The sequence below is a fragment of the Mixophyes fleayi genome, chromosome 1 (assembly GCF_038048845.1).
Source record: "Mixophyes fleayi isolate aMixFle1 chromosome 1, aMixFle1.hap1, whole genome shotgun sequence".
In the NCBI taxonomy this organism is placed as follows: Eukaryota; Metazoa; Chordata; class Amphibia; order Anura; family Limnodynastidae; genus Mixophyes; species Mixophyes fleayi.
Window position 1 is genome coordinate 24,382,912 of NC_134402.1, and position 16,763 is coordinate 24,399,674.

At 40.3% G+C, this 16,763-nt stretch overlaps 1 protein-coding gene across 1 annotated transcript in view; it reads left to right on the forward strand.

Moving 5' to 3' along the window:
• LOC142148544 (cystine/glutamate transporter-like) overlaps positions 1-16,763 on the forward strand; it is a 78,177-nt gene that overhangs the window by 53,830 nt on the left and 7,584 nt on the right. The window contains exons 7-9 of the mRNA XM_075204832.1: positions 867-990; positions 2,214-2,317; positions 3,291-3,387. Coding sequence (XP_075060933.1) covers positions 867-990; positions 2,214-2,317; positions 3,291-3,387 — 325 coding nt within the window. The remainder of the gene's footprint in view (positions 1-866; positions 991-2,213; positions 2,318-3,290; positions 3,388-16,763) is intronic.

Here is a 16,763-nt window from a genome sequence, read left to right on the forward strand (position 1 = left end):
ATGTGGACAAATGTTTGTGTTGGTGGAGGGGTGAAAGATGATACAGTCCTAAAGACAATGTCATGAAAAGGGACCAGGAAAAGCAATTTGTTAAACATTGTGATAAAAGAGTAAAAGCAAAAAAGTTAGGGGATTTTAAAGAATTACCTATTTGCAGTGTTCTGTATATATAGACAATTCTTGCAGAAATAGGCTGTGGCGGATGTAGCTTATTCCTAGAAGTAATCAAATTTAGTCCATTGTTTGTCCAACTGTGCTGTCTAAATGTGCATTTTTATACACTTTGTGAGAAAACCCACTTAGTGTAGAAAACACACATACATCTCACCCCACATACGTCCCCCCAGACTGATATTTTAAGGAGCAACACACCCTCTTTTGTAAATAGAAATTATACAGTTAATAATAAACATCTTCCTACAAACTATGTTAAGATACAGCTCTGATATGTAAAAGAAATGTAAGAGAGAATGACACCTTACTGGGGGTCACAGGCACAGGAATAGGTATAAAAAACACAATAGATATGGAGGTAATTGATACAAAACTGTGCTTCTATCCTATAACCAGATCAAACACTTTTTCATGTATAAATGTAACCCACTAATAAACGAGCACAGCTCAGTATCCATCTTGACATTGGCATGTCTGTGTCTTGTTTACTGATCTCCTGGTTATCTCACTGATATCTGAAGGGACTTGATCAAGGAGAGGTAAATTACATTAACAGTTGAGACAAATATTGTGTTAATTTCTATTCAGTGAATTATTATTTGTTCTGACATGTAGTATTGTGAATGTTGCTAGTTTTTGTCAGAGCTGAACATAAATGAATTGGATATAAATTTTAGATTTTTCTTTTTCAGAAACATACCACTTGCAATATGTATATCAATGGTGATTGTAACAATTGGATATGTCTTAATTAACGTGGCATACTATACAGCCATTACAGCAGAAGAGTTGCTACTGTCAAAAGCTGTTGCTGTGGTAAGGAAGTAGAAAAGGCAAATGTGATCACGATTTTAAGATTTAAGCAGCAATTTGAGATATTGTAATGAAAAGGTTTGGTGTACTATAACATATGTGTAATAGTTAAAACTATGGTAAGGACTTCTCCACTTGGTATAGTACTTACCCCTGCCCTTGGAACCTTCATCTTTTTGCACCTGTAAAACTATTTAGGAGAAGCCATCATCATCATCATTTATTTATACAGTGCCAACATACTTCGCAGCGCTTTACAATTGGGGACAAACATAGTAAACTAATAAACAAACTGGGTAAAACAGACAAAGAGGTGAGAAGGCCCTGCTCACAAGCTTACAATCTATGGGACAATGGGAGTTTGACACATGAGGCTAAGGCTAAGTCTACATTTTGCATTTCGGCCCAGCCAGGCTGCAAAGGTTAAAGTAACTCATAAGCTAAATGATCCTGTCACACAACAATGTTGGTCAGGGGGTAGTTGTCTTGTTTGAAATTGTGTAACAGGTGGTAATAGGGTAAGGTAGTGAGGTTAAGAGGGCAATTGAAGACTATTATAAGCTTGGCTGAAGAGGTGGGTTTTCAGAGAACGCTTCAAATTTTGTAGACCAGAGGAGAGTCTTATTGTGCGAGGGAGAGAATTCCATAGAGTGGGTGCAGCACAAAAAAAGTTCTGTATTTGGGAATGGGAGGATGTAATGAGGGTGGATGAGGGACGCAGATCTTGTGCAGAATGGAGTTGCCGAGTTGGGATATATTTCGAGACAACAGAGGAGATGGATGTTGGTGCAGCTTTGTTGATGGCCTTGTGGGTTAGTAAAAGTATTTTATATTGGATTTGGTAGAAAACAGGCAACCAGTCTAGAGACATACAGAGTTATTCAGGAGAGGAATAACGATTCCTCTGTTGCCATTGAGCTGAGCTGGCCACAACAGAGTACTCCCGTCATCATTGCCCCCTTATTGCCTCATGCTGATTTTAACAACTTGGAAAAAATTTAAGGAATCCAGCATAGGGGACATAGAGGTACAAGAAGTACCAAAGGATCACAGGTAAAAGATGGGGACAGTTTGAAAACACACTTGTTAAATTTAATAGCATGTATATAGTACAATACTTTAGTCAAAGTAAGTCAATCTTTGTTAAAACTTTGTTAGGATTGCTTCAATAAAATGGAAAACAACTAGGCATGAGTAAAACTTTCTCACAAAAAATTTCCTTTTAGACATTTGCAGAACGTCTCCTGGGAAACTTCTCACTGGCCATTCCCTTCTTTGTTGCTTTATCCTGCTTAGGCACCGTGAACAGTGGTATTTTTGGTGTGTCCAGGTGAGATAATAACAACATTAATAGTAATAATAATAAAATTTGCATCTCTAAAGAGAAGTACAAAACAGCAAAGGAATTATATCCAGGTTTCCCAACAAGAACGACCATGCATACATGTATATTTTAACATGGGGCCATACCAAGATTTGTAAAGTTTCAGTCAGTCCCTGACATAAAATAGTGCCGGCCTATTGTTATAAGATTACCAAAAGTATAACATGCTGCTATTGGACTGCTGCTGGCTTGTACTATACACTTATCAAATTTATTTTACTGTAGCGGAAAAGGATATCTATTAAGTTTTGACTTTCTATCCTTTTCATTTGTCTTCTCTGTAATAGATCAAGCACTTTATTGTGCTCAAGATTTCATCTGATACCGGACACAAATCTTTAGGAGATGTGTATGTCTCTAGTCATCATCAGTAAAAAAAAGTTGTCATTATTGAAACAGCCACATGCCCCTATTCTATTTTTGGTTTATTAATTATGTAGTGTTACAAGCTTATAAAGAGTTAGCCAATGATAATGATAAATTCAAGTTTATTAGTGCCACATGTTTTGATCCATCCATTCAACACAACCAGCATGACTAATTAATTCAGATCAATGGGGAACTTATCTTCTTGGCAAAATTCCACTAATCTGTTGTTCTGTAGATAAACAGCCACAAGCATTGTTATCTGCACTTCTCTCTGTCAGACAATGACAGCACATATGTTTCAGATTAAATCTGACTCAATATGATTCAATTTTGATAGGGTGTGGTGATAGTCTTGTAACCCACATATGATCATGTTTGTCAGATTGGTCAATCGGACCAACCAAACAAAACAAACAACATAGATTCTATTTTTATTTTAATGATAACATAATATATCAGTGTTCCATTGTTGATAATATATAAGCATACCTAGGTAAACAGCAATAAATACTGTTAAAATAAATGCATTATTCAATATTTATTCCATTAGGATGGTCTACGTTGCATCCCGAGAGGGTCAACTTCCAGAGATCCTCTCTATGATTCATGTACACAAGCATACTCCATTACCAGCTGTTATTGTTTTGGTAAGCTAAATAATATCTTTAACTATTCTTGTTTATTAATAATTATTTTACAGTGTATTGAAATTAATTTTATTAACAGTTGTCCAACATCTTACGCTTTGCAATAACATATTACAAATCTTTCTTGCATATATCTCAATGCTTACCCAGATGATCACATTGTAAAGTAGATTATTCAATGATCATGCAGTCATGTAATACCTGACTATATATTCCTCAGACTTTACATGTACACATATTGTATTGGCCTGTGCTTTGTTTAGTCAATGGTGAAAGCAGTTTTCCAAATAGTGATCAATAGATCAGTTTGATAAATGTAGCATAAGGTCGAGTACTTCTTCCAGATTTTAGTCTATTAGGTACTTGAAAGGAGTACTGAGAATACTGACAGGGCATTCATCATAGTGATATATTAATCCCTGAATCAAGGCTGCTTAAGCTGTGCTGACCACCTAGTGAACAAGGCATAAGGCAACACCCCATCTGATATATAGATCTACCTGTAAATACATAAGGAAGGTCATGAATTTTTAAAATTTTATGAGATATTTTGATTACTATTAATTTACATTTGCAAGAACAATTTTGGGCAAACCCTTATTATTCACATGCCCCTCATATATAGAAATTTTACCTTTCCCCGTATTACATGAAGCTGAGAGTGACTGTAGTCCCTCTAGTTTACTTCAATAGAGTTTGTGAAGTTACCAGGTTTTCTTGCCCAATGCTACCCACTTCATTCTGGTTGGCCACCCATGGGTGCCTTCCTATGCCACAACACGGGTGTCTTCCTAAGTACAACAGTACATTCATTAGAATAAAAACAACACTAGATTATTATGTACACACAGTAAATAAATGCCAGGCAGGTTTACCACATCATCTTTCCCCTATCCCACTAGTTTAAGCAGTTACAATCACCTGGCTTGACGACCCATAGATCTCTCTCAGCTGCATATGTAGACTCTAGTTTAGAATGACAACTCAAAACCAGATCTTGCACCTTTCTCCCCCAAGTCCAAAGTCTCTGGCCTGCTGTAGTTTCACCTGGGACTGAGGGTATGGTAGACAGCAGTACAAAGTTCTTCAAACTCCCACCAGGGTCCCATGGCTGCGGGCATATCATCCCACCCAGCTGGAGTGGGGCTTTATGCTGCTCTGTGTCATAAGATGAGACAATAAAACTGGGCCACTCCTGTGCATACATCCATAGTAGGAGAGTTGTAGTTCAACATCCCTTGGGAGCCTTGTTCACCCTTAAATAGTCCCTTGGCATGTCTTCTGTTTCTGGAGACCGTGCTCCCCTCCCCCACATATTCAAGTGAAAACTGCCCAGCCCCAACTTTGGGGCTCCTTGTTTGGTTGTTTCAGGAAAGATCCAATCCCTCCTCCTTCCTAATAGTAAGCATATCAAATACTAGTTCAAAGTACTAAGACAAGAAGCATAAGTCATAAATTATCCCTACAAAATTAATTCTCTCTCATTTTAAATATTTCTTAAGGAATAAAACATTGTTTACATTAATTTAGCTATTTTCAAAAATTCCTGTGCCCTCTGTTCCTGAAAGTATGACACTATATAAGCGCCATGAAGTGTGGCTACCTTTAGCCTTCTTTAAAAAGCTACTTAGTATGTCAGGATTTTTTTCATTATTTTTGGCTGGTAGAATATTTTTCAGTTAGATCATCTGTTGTTAGGAGGAGCCAGTGCCAGGGATAATCCTAGTGATCTAGTAGATGCATGTGGTGCATGTGTGATCCAGAAACTTTATTTCTATATTTCTTTAAATCAAATTTAACAGTTTTTCAGATCACAAATGAAATAATTAGTACCACACACCTGTGCTCAAGCAAGGACCTATGGAAAACAAGCACAGTTAGGGTTCCCTGAGTATTGGAATATGGAAACAAGAAAAATAAATACATTTTTTTAATAAATGTATTTTATTAATGATTATAGCATTAAGAGTTTTTTGTATGTATTTAGAGTTGTATGTAGAATTGTTTGTCATGTATTTTTTTTCCATGTGTTCTGATAGGCTTATATTGCATATTTGCACTGTGCATATCCTGCAGTGTGTTCTGCCTGCAGGGCCGCCAAAAGGATTTTTGGGTCCCAGTATAGAAATCTCCTGGGGTCCCTTCCATAGCTGTCGAAGGGGGTGTGAACACACTAGATTAGTGGCCCTTCCTACACAGGCAGGCCTGGGATCTGGTATTTTGCACCTGATCCCCCCCTCCCCCTATGCACCCATGCCTTTCTGTCTGCATATGGCAAGTTAAGAATAGCCAGATTGTTCTGTAACAAAGGGAGGCATTTAGCTGGCAATCTGCAGAGAAAGGAAGCAAGCAGAGTAATACATTTGTGCAGCATTGCATCTAGTTTAAAGATAAACAGGTGGAGGACATATTTGTGACAGAATAATGGTGTAGAGTCTGATTTAACATAGATGGTTTGAAAGTGCCTTTTCCCACAGCTACAGGCCCTGTCTGCAGTAAGAGTAATCAAACAGAAGCAGCTGATGAGAACTTCCTTTTAAAGAGAAGGTGGTAGCGTCACCTGCCCATCAAGCTAGGACTGTGGGGGTAACATCAGATATAAAAACCTGTTTGTTTCATTGTTCAGGATGACTGATGCTAGAAAAGCTGACCGCTGTCTTGAGAGTTGGTCTCTGTTTATTTAGTGTTTAGGGTCACAAAAAAACTATGGAATCTTTATGTTTTCAAGTACTTTACCATCCTGACATTAAATCAAAATGAAAAGCAAGAATTCATTTGCATGTGTTCCACCAGATGTGTGCTCTTGCCACAGTTATATTCCTATTCAAATGGAAACATTTCTTGAGAACATACTTTTCAAGAAACTTGTACTTGAATACTGGTGTACGTGCATGCAATTTTTGTCTGATTTTAAAAAGCGCAAATTACGTTCACTTTGTGTTCCATTATGAATAAGGCCCTATACGCGGAAGTTCACAGTGACACACAGAACAATTACTCAGTCCCCTCCTCCACAACCTCCACTCTGGCACTCCTCCTCCAGTTATCTATGTGGAGTGATGAATGGCAGGAGAAATTGAAGAGGTAAAGGATTTCTTCCTTTTCTTCTATTTCCAACCCCTGATGGTCACTGTCCCTTTTCTGAAATATTGAATATATGAAGCGCAAGAGTGGAAGTAATGTGGACAAAGACATGTCTTAGAGGTTACAGATGACTGTGCAGAGTGGATCTTGGCACCAAATCTAACAAACACATTCATATAACAATCATATTTTGCTAAGTAGCAAAAACCAACTTACTATACCTAATACATGATTTAGGAAAAATGAAACCTTCACTTTCTCAAAATAAGCTGAATTGTATATTAAATTGACTAATAATAACTATGTTAATAATAATACCAAATAAATCTTTTCAGAGCCATAAAAATAATCCTCCTGCGCTGACCTCACCAGTTTGATTTTAAACATTAGTGCAAATTAAAGGGTGCACCAAAATAATATTAGTATTGTGTTTGTAACAGATTCTCCGAATATTCAGTACACTAAGAGTTCTGAGAACAACAAGGGAGTGATTTAAAGTTGAAGGTAAAAGATCCCCATTTGTGTATTTTTTTTAAAAACAAGACAAATTTAGATTTTCACATTGGCATTTGCATTACACACATCTAAAGATACCTGCCACCTTAAATCTAACATATAGTTGCATCCAGACTAAATATATGGCATTTATTATTTGTATTTTTTAGTTTTAACGTTTATAACTGACATAATTCAAAGATATATATGATCCAAAATAATATGCATCTGAATGGGGTGTTGTGAAGATACCGGGTTTATCTCGCCCAATGCTACCCACTTCACACTGGCTGGCCACCCACGGGTGCCTTCCTATGCCAGGGAAGTCTACCCAGTACCTTCTAGGATTCGTATGGTCACTCAGGCAAAATGCAGTTATAAAAATACAACAGTATATTTATTGTCATACAAACAACACTAGAATATTATGTACACACAGTAAATAAATGCCAGGCAGATTTACCACATTATCTGTCCCTTACCCCAATAACTTAGGGAGATATAGTCACCTGCTGTCCAGACTTCACGACCCATGGATCCCTCTCAGCTGCATATATAGACTCTTGTTAGAAAACGACAATTCAAAACTAAATCTTGCAGTCTTCATGAATGAAATCCCAGAATGAACACCCTTCCCCCCTTGGAGTGGCTCCTTATATCTTGGGTGTAATTTCCACAGTGTTTTCCCCTCCCTGGGCAAACCCCTGGGTCTATTCTTCTTAACCATTGTTCAGTGCTGGAATAGGGGGGTTGGAGAGAGGAGTGAAGATGAGCTGTCCTTCCAGAGAACCTCCCCTGTTAGATAGCCTGTCTGTACTAGCCTGGTGTGAACAATGGACACTAATTCGTTTTCCTACTCCAGCACATGGCAACCTGATCCCTACCCATAATCCCCCTGGCTTCACTTTGAAGACAATGAATAACCTTACAGCAAGTCATCAATATACAATACACAATGTACATATTTACACTGAACTACAATGTCCCCTTAGCCACATGTTATTGGACAATGCAGTTGTAGTCTTGTGAGCTGGGGAACAAAAGCATGGGCTATAAAAAGTACTATAATCCATATTATGTGAGAAATGAGACACCGAATGCTCACAGGGTTATCACACTCATTTCATCACAGGTGTGTTTAAATTGCATCTACATGCTTTAAAATGCACAGTGTGGAAGTTCTTAGTGTTTAACAAAATACCTTAATAAACCAATAAAGACACGGACACCAGATAAACGTTGGAATGAAATATATTTATTAAATGGCTAATATTTAAACTAAAGGGGCTGAAAGGCGGACGAGAGCAGGGCAGTCAGCAAAAACAAAACCAATAACGGTGGAAAGGTCAGACCATTGTACCACCAACCCAGGATCATGCCTTAACTATTGGCCGGTGCGAAATATCTGTCCAACGGCAAGACTACACCCCCTATATCCACCAGTAAAATATCCAACATACTGGTACAGAGTCCCATTCACTGGACCCAACATACGTGATGACAACACAATCCAAGAGGGGGAGTAGTGACCTATGACACGATGACCCAAGCACCATATGCAAACTTACCGACTGCACTGCTCTCCCACCAAGATAATAATAACAACCAATAACTGACGGGTGGGAGGGAGGAAATCCGGAACAGAGAGGGGAAAATGGAGGAGAACCTTCACCTATATGAAATAAAACCACTCCCCTCCTCTGTCCCATTGGTTACAAAATAGCAGAAGCCCATTGGCTAAACACCTAATCACTCACCCACGTGATTTTAACTTCGTTTAGTCTAAAGGCCACACTTCCCTTATTGTACTGCAGCTGCACGTGAATGCTCCTAGATCCTCCCCTTTAAGTGCAAAGTGAAACAAGTATCACATAAAAGTTGTGTGCACACGCAGTGCAGACTAATTGCACTTACATATAGCTCTAATTCACCCCTCAAGGGATCTATTGAATCCCTTGATGGTACATTTTATGAAAAATTATTGTATATGCTGACATGGCTACTAAAAGTCATTTTTATATAATGTTTTAGAGTGTTTTAGTATGTTATGATTACATTTTTATTCAAGTCTGCTCTAGATGTTTAACAAAACAAGTGTCATCAGTACTAAGGCACTATGGAAAAGTCCAAATTACAATCATGTAACCATTTAATATATAAAATAATTCATGCATTGCTTGGGGAAGGATTACGAATCATCTGAAGTACATGCTATCAAGAGACAGACTAAGCCTATTCAGTGTGTAGCATACACATATATACCCATACGTCTACCTTGAAATTAGAAAGTCTGTGAATTAAAAAAACTAAATATTTATGTGGTTTTAAGACAGCTCAGAAAGTGACAGCATTGGTTGTCTTAATAGTTATTGTTTTAGGCAAGAAAAATAGAAGCTTTCAGCTGACAAAAAATATTCACAGCAGCTGTAATGTGATAAAAAACAATATAGTAAATAAGCTCAGTACTCTTCTTTCAGTTAATGGTTATAAATGATTATGATATTTTCTCTTTCTAATCATTTATTTAGATATTAGTATTATATTATATTTACTTGGCTCTTAACATAATTGTGCTTTAAACAGAGCGTGTATGTAAAAACTGCATGTAAAAAACACAACTACTAGTATTATGTATAGGAAAGCAAGTTGTGAATGTTTGGTACATATGGAAAATACAACGCAACATACTCTAGCCATGTAAAAAAATTTCACTGCTCAAGCTATCTCTAAAAGATCAATTGTGCAGATATTGTAGTTTATATGGTATGGTTACCCTCTATTTGTTTGTTTAAGAATTTTATTACTTTGTTTGTAGTGTGTGATTAGTGGGGGTTAACGCATGAAAGTGGTCACATGGCTATTTGAACCTATTTAAACAGCAGTGTTAGGCTGTTAGCTAGTGAGAATTCTTACAAGTGTATTAACTAATATAGTTAGAGATATACAAGAGAGGAACAAGAGGAGTACAGGAGGGGAACATTCTACCTGCAAAGACTGCTACACGAGGACAACATTCAACAATCAGCCCTGAGCTCTGATATCCTCCACCACCTGGATTGCTAACTGCCTGGACTCTCCCTGCTGAACTGTTTCTCACACTTACTCAGGCCTGCTGCAGTATTATCAATTGGTGATTCCTCTTATGCTGCTTGGATTCCCACTTTTAAATCACACTGTTGCTTCACTTAGCTTGAACTTTGACCTGGCTCCCTCTTGTTCTGTGGATTTGTATAACCAGCTCAGTGCACCTTGTATTATGCCTTGTTTTATACTATTGCCTTCCAATCATGCCTGATGTTACTGTTTCACCTAACTGTTTTTTCTTAACCCACCCATCTGCTATCGCTGCTGTCCTTTCTGCTTCTTATTGCCTGACTTATACTTTACATCTATTCATCCTCTTTTCTCTCCTTCTACCTTTGCATTCTTTTTTATTCACCTCTTGTGCTCTCACCATTTCCTCACTACACTTGTAAGCCCTTACCATTCTTGATTTTTGAATTCTTTCAACGGTCTATTCCACACCTTCTCTAGCTTTATCACGATTTACTCCTCTCTCACTTCTGTCCTCTCCCTCTATCCCCCCTGCTTCCCGTGTCCAACATTTCCATATTCTTCCTCCTCCTCACCCCCCCTCTCACTTCCCATCCCCCTCCCTATTTCACTCCTCTCATCTCTTCTGTGACTCTGGGCCCCTGATCTAACATGCTGCCCCCTCTTACATCTTTTCCTCTCTCCTCCCTTGCCCCACTCACACCCTTTCCCTCTTGTCCCCTTAGGGCTCTTCTATCAGCCTCAATCTGCTCCTACCTACCTCCTCCCTCTCTTTCCCCCCAGCTAATCTTCTCCCTCACGTCACTCCTACCTTCTGCCTCTCCCATTCATAAACCCCCTTATCTGCCCCCTCTCCACACCTCCCTTACCTCTTGCTCCCCTCCCCCTCATCTGCTGACAAATCCCCTCTTATTTCTGCATCTCGTCCTATTCCAACCCTCTCTTCCTGTCATTCCCCTCGCTCCATATCATACTCACCCTTGCAGAGGAGCAACCCCAACAATCTCATCCACATCTCTCCTCTTCCCTCTTTTCCTCTATCCTGTGGTCTCTGGAATGCCAGATCAGTCTGTAACAAATTGACCTCTATCCATGATCTCTTTATCTCTAGATCCTTCAACCTGCTTGCCATCACTGAAACCTGGCTATCCACTGAGGACACTACCTCTCCAGCTGATCTCTCCTTTGGGGGCTTGTCCTTCTCCCACACACACCCAGACCTGGGGAACGGCAAGGTGGTGGCGTCAGCATACTTCTCGCCTCCTGCTGTTCTTTTCGGGTTCTTCCCCCTGAACTTTCCCTCTCTTTTTCCTCCTTTGAGGTACACTCTATCCGCCTATTCCACCCAGTCCACGTTCGTGTTACTGTTATCTACCGTCCTCCTGGTCCTGTCTCCCAGTTTCTTGATCACTTTGCCACCTGGCTCCCTCACTTTCTCTCCTCTGACCTTCCCTCCCTGATTTTGGGGGATTTTAATATCCCTATAGACAATCCCTCAGACCCTGCTCCCTCCAAACTTCTCTCCCTCTCCTCCTACCTTGGTCTCTCTCAATGGACCTCCTCTCCCTCCCATCGCAGTGGCCACTCCCTAGATCTGTATTTTTCACACCTCAGTACTGTCTCTGACCTCAATAATTCACCTTTTCCTCTCTCGGACCACCATCTCCTCTCTTTTAGCATCTCTCCACCCCTCTCATCGTCCCCGGCCCCCAAGGTTACTCTCACCAGGCGTAATCTTGACACAGTTGATCCTACCAGTTTCTCCTCCTCCCTGGACTCGCTCCTCTCCCCCATCACCACTCTTTCTTGCCCCGATAAGGCTGTCTCCTTCTACAATCGCACTCTTACCGCTGCACTTGACTCTGTCGCCCTGGCTGTCACCGTCAAGCTTCGTCAGTCCCCGCCACAACCGTGGCACACTAAACTTACCCGCTATCTTCAAAAATGCTCCTGCAGTACAGAACGGCTTTAAAGAAAGTCACGCACTCATGCTGACTTCCTCCACTTCAAGTTCATGCTTGCCTCTTATAGTTCGGCCCTTTCCCTCTCTAAACAATCTTTCTTCAAAGCTCTCATTTCTTCCCAATACTCCAACCCCCGTCTGCTTTTTGCCACCTTCAACTCCCTCCTCTCCCCTCCCCCTCTCCCACTCCCCACCACGCTCTCTGCAGACGACTTTGCTACCCATTTCACCTCCAACATTGAGTCTACACGTCATGACATCTCCCAGCAGTCCCTTCTTACCCCACCCTCTCCCCCCTCCATGCCCATTCTGTCCCCATTCTCACCCTCCTCTGCTGCTGCTATCTCCTTTCTCCCCTCCCCTCCAGCTAGCTCACCCTCCTTCTCTTCCTTCACTCCGGTATCTGCAGATAATGTCCATACCCTTCTCTCTTCCTCTCCCCCCTCCACTTGCACACCGGACCCAATCCCCTTCCACCTCCTCCGCTCCCTCTCTCCTGAAGCTTGCTCCCACCTTGCACACCTCTTCAACCTCTTCCTCTCCACTGGAATCTTCCCCTCCTCTTTTAAACATGCTCTTATCTCCCCCATGCTCAAGAAACCATCCATTGATCCCGCCTCTCTCTCCAATTACCGCCCTATTTCGCTTCTTCCTTTTGCCTCCAAACTCCTTGAACGGGTTGTCTACAACCGTCTCACCTCCTTTCTTTCCTCTCACTCACTACTTGACCCGCTCTAATCTGGTTTTTGCCCCCTCCACTCTACTGAAACTGCCCTCACTAAGGTCACTAATGACCTTCTCCTCGCTAAATCCAATAGATGCTACTCCCTTCTTATCCTTGGGGCAGCACGGTAGCTAAGGGGTAAGCACTTCTGCCTTACAGCGCTGAGGTCATGAGTTCAATTCCCAACCATGACCTTATCTGTGTGGAGTTTGTATGTTCTCCCCATGTTTGCGTGGGTTTCCTCTGGGTGCTCTGGTTTCCTAACACACTCCAAAAACATACTAGTAGGTTATTTGTCTGTTATCAAAATTGACCATAGTCTCTCTCTCTCCCTGTCTGTGTGTGTATGTTAGGAAATTTAGACTGTAAGCTCCAATGGGGCAGGGACTGATGTCAGTGAGTTCTCTGTACAGCGCTGCGGAATCAGTGGCGCTATATAAATAAATGATGATGATGATGATGATCCTTCTTGACCTCTCTGCTGCCTTCGATACTGTTGACCACGCACTCCTTTTGCAAACTCTCAAATCTTTAGGCCTATGTAACATTGTCCTCTCCTGGTTTTCCTCTTACCTCACCAACCGCTCCATCTCAGTCTCTACTCATGATTCTACATCTTCCCCTACCCGTTGGCGTTCCTCAAGGCTCTGTTCTTGGCCCCCTGCTTTTCTCCTTCTCCCTTGGTGTCCTCTTCCACTCCTTTGGCCTCCAGTACCACCTCTATGCTGATGATACCCAAATCTATCTTTCATCCCCTGACCTCTCCCCTTCCCTTCTGTCTCGTGTCTCCTCCTGTCTCTCGGCCATCTCATCTTGGATGTCCCATCGCTTCCTTAAACTCAATATTTCCAAGATCGAGCTTATAGTCTTCCCCCCTGCCAGGACTCTCCCACCTCCCCCCCTCTCTATTTCTGTTAATAACACTACCCTCGTTTCTGTCCCCCAAGTCCGATGCCTTGGGGTCATCCTTGATTCCTCCCTCTCATTTAAGCCTCACATTCTGTCCCTCTCAAAATCCTGTTACTTCCACCTTCGGAATATATTTAAGATACGTCCCTTTCTCACCACGGAAACCCTTGTTCACTCGCTTATTATCTCTCGCCTTGACTACTGTAACCTTCTTCTCTCTGGCCTACCTGATTCTCGCCTTGATCCTCTTAAGTCTATCCTCAATGCTGCTGTCCGCCTCATTTTTCTCTCCCACCGCTCTATCTCTGCAGTCTGCCTCCAACAGTCACTACATTGGCTCCCCATACCCTACAGAATTTAAACTCCTCACCCTCACCTTTAAAGCTCTTAGTCAATCTTCCCCTCCCTACATCTCCAATCTCATCTTTACCTACACTCCTACCCGCCCCCTCCGCTTTGCCTCTGACCGCCGCCTCACTACTGCACTGACCACCTCCTCTCACTCTCGTCTTCAGGACTTTGCCCGGGCTGCTCCCATGCTGTGGAACAATCTTCCACATTTCATCAGGTTAGCATCTACTCTCAAAGGCTTCAAGCATGCCCTTAAGACTCATTTCTTTATTCAAGTCTATCAGTCCTCCTAACTTTCTTGTCCTGGCTCTCTCCCCTAGTTAGTACCACCCTTTATGTGTCTCCCCCTTCCCTTTAGGTTGTTAGCTCTCATGAGCACGGCCCTCTTTCCTTGTGTGCTCCTTCTACTGTTCCTTCACCCTCTGTACCTCTTGGCCTGCTTCACTAGCTCTGTTTTCCCTGTTTATTAATCTTCGGCCTTCTTCTTGCTGACTTCTACCATCCCTTTCACTATCTGTCAGATATAATCTGATTTGCTTTACCCTGCCACCTGTATTTGTATATATTTGTCTATCATGTTGTGTCTTGGTTCTGTTTTCTGTATATGTAATGTACGGCACAGCGGACCCTTTGTGGCGCCTTATAAGTCAAAGATAATAATAATAATAATAATAATTGTTTATAGCCTCTTTTTACCCCCAATAAAATGTCCTCAGTTAAAAATTTGCACCCGTGTTATCATATGGTACCGATGTGACTTTCTGTAGAATTATCTGTTCAATTCAAGCTGTGTACACACCTATGCAATCTTATTTCAGATACAATTTCTGTAACAATTTCACCAATGATTGAAATCCAGATGATCATATGCACACACCTACACAATATGCCGTCAGATCTGTGATCTTCATCTCTCATAACCATCTGTTGAAAAGATGATGACTGTAGACACTCTACAGGTATCTGCCTACGCTGTTGGTAATGAGTGTGTACATTCTTCTACATTTGCCTGACATTGTTCCATCTTTCCATCATTGAATTTTAGGAAGTTTAGAAAACCAAATCAACAGAACATGATCATGGGTGTGCACACTCTTGCAATATCTAAACAAACAGTCTTGAGATGTGCGCTCACGATGATTGCATAGATGTGTACCCAGCTTACATAGGATCACTACATTACCAACTTGGCTTTCGGGATGTGATATGCAGTCAATGGATGTTGGCTACATTGTCATTTTTATTATTTTTACAAAATGAAAAACATAAGAAGGTACTGAAGTATTGACAGCTGCATTATACATGGGAGAATCCATGAAATATCGTAGCAATAGGCAAGGTCAAAATAGATAAACTAACAAAAATACACAATACAACTGTAACAAGTCCTGTTTTAGGTATTCTGGTATACATGCATTATATACTAGGTTAAGTCAATTATAATTACCAATAGCAGTAAGGAAATTAACAAATTTCTGTATCACAGAGAAACAACTATGATAGAAACACTAGATATTTGAGACTATATAGAATTTTCCCACCATAAAAAATAATATATATTGTATTTCAATAAACAAAAATCCTTAAATACTTTATTTCATGGTAGGAATCATAGATTGTTTCCAGTTTTTAGCAATCAACAGTCTGATAATTATACACAAATGAAATGTATAATAATATGTCTATAAGATGAAAAGAGATAATACCCAGAATGGTAAGGAGCCATCTAAGAATAAAGTATTATTGGTGAATTATGTGAGACTTGAGGACACCTTCAGGCACATACAGTGGTTGGAAAATGAATTAGACATATTTTATTTTCTTGTAACATTTTGATAAAATAATGGCAAATGCACATATTTAATACTTTATCTAAAATTATTTTTTTATTTATTGGCCCATGATAGGCATTTTTTCCTCATTGCCGGTGTCAGCTTCGGTTTCTTGAATGGTCAACAAACTTTAAACCCAAACTCTGAAGGGCACCTCCAAACAGTTTTTAAAGAAATGTTAGATCCTGCTTTCTTCCACACCATCATCACACATTTTCCTGTCAATTGTTGGTTCTCTGTTGCAATTTTCTTGAGCAGTCTGTTCTGTCTAGTAGTAGTTTTACCACTGCATTCTTGGAGGGAAGGTGATTTAGCCAGGTTGTGCTGCCACCTGGTGGAACAATATGGCAACAAACTGCCTAAATTAAACTATTATGTTGTATGTTTACACCATAGACTATAACATAGGGCCTGATTCATTAAGGATCTTAACTTGAGAAATTTCTTATTTCAGTCTCCTGGACAAAACCATGTTACAATACAAGGGGTGCAAATTAGATTTTGTTTTGCACATAAGTTAAATACTGACTGTTTTTTCATGTAGTACACAAATATCAACTTTAAATTTCAGTGTACAAATAAGCTATCAATAATATTTCTGTTTGAATGACACCAGTTTGAGTGGGTAGTAGGTCTCGATAGTAAAGTTTCTTATCAGGGGTTCAAATGGTTTATTTAGCATGGGCATGATTTCAAACAACTACAAGTCTCTATTGGCTTGTATACTAATATATTGTTTCCTATCCTTCAATGTTATTGTAATGCCTCAACAGGTTTTATTTCTAGAGCTGAGTGCTTCTCATCTCTCCTACTCAGGGACCACGGAAGTTCAGATTTCAAGACTAGCACTGCCTGAGCACAGACGGGCTCATATAATAGACTGGATCACTGCCTTCTATTGATCTTCTATTGATCAAGTAGGAAAATACTATATGCATCCCCAGTCTGTGACCATTCATAGATT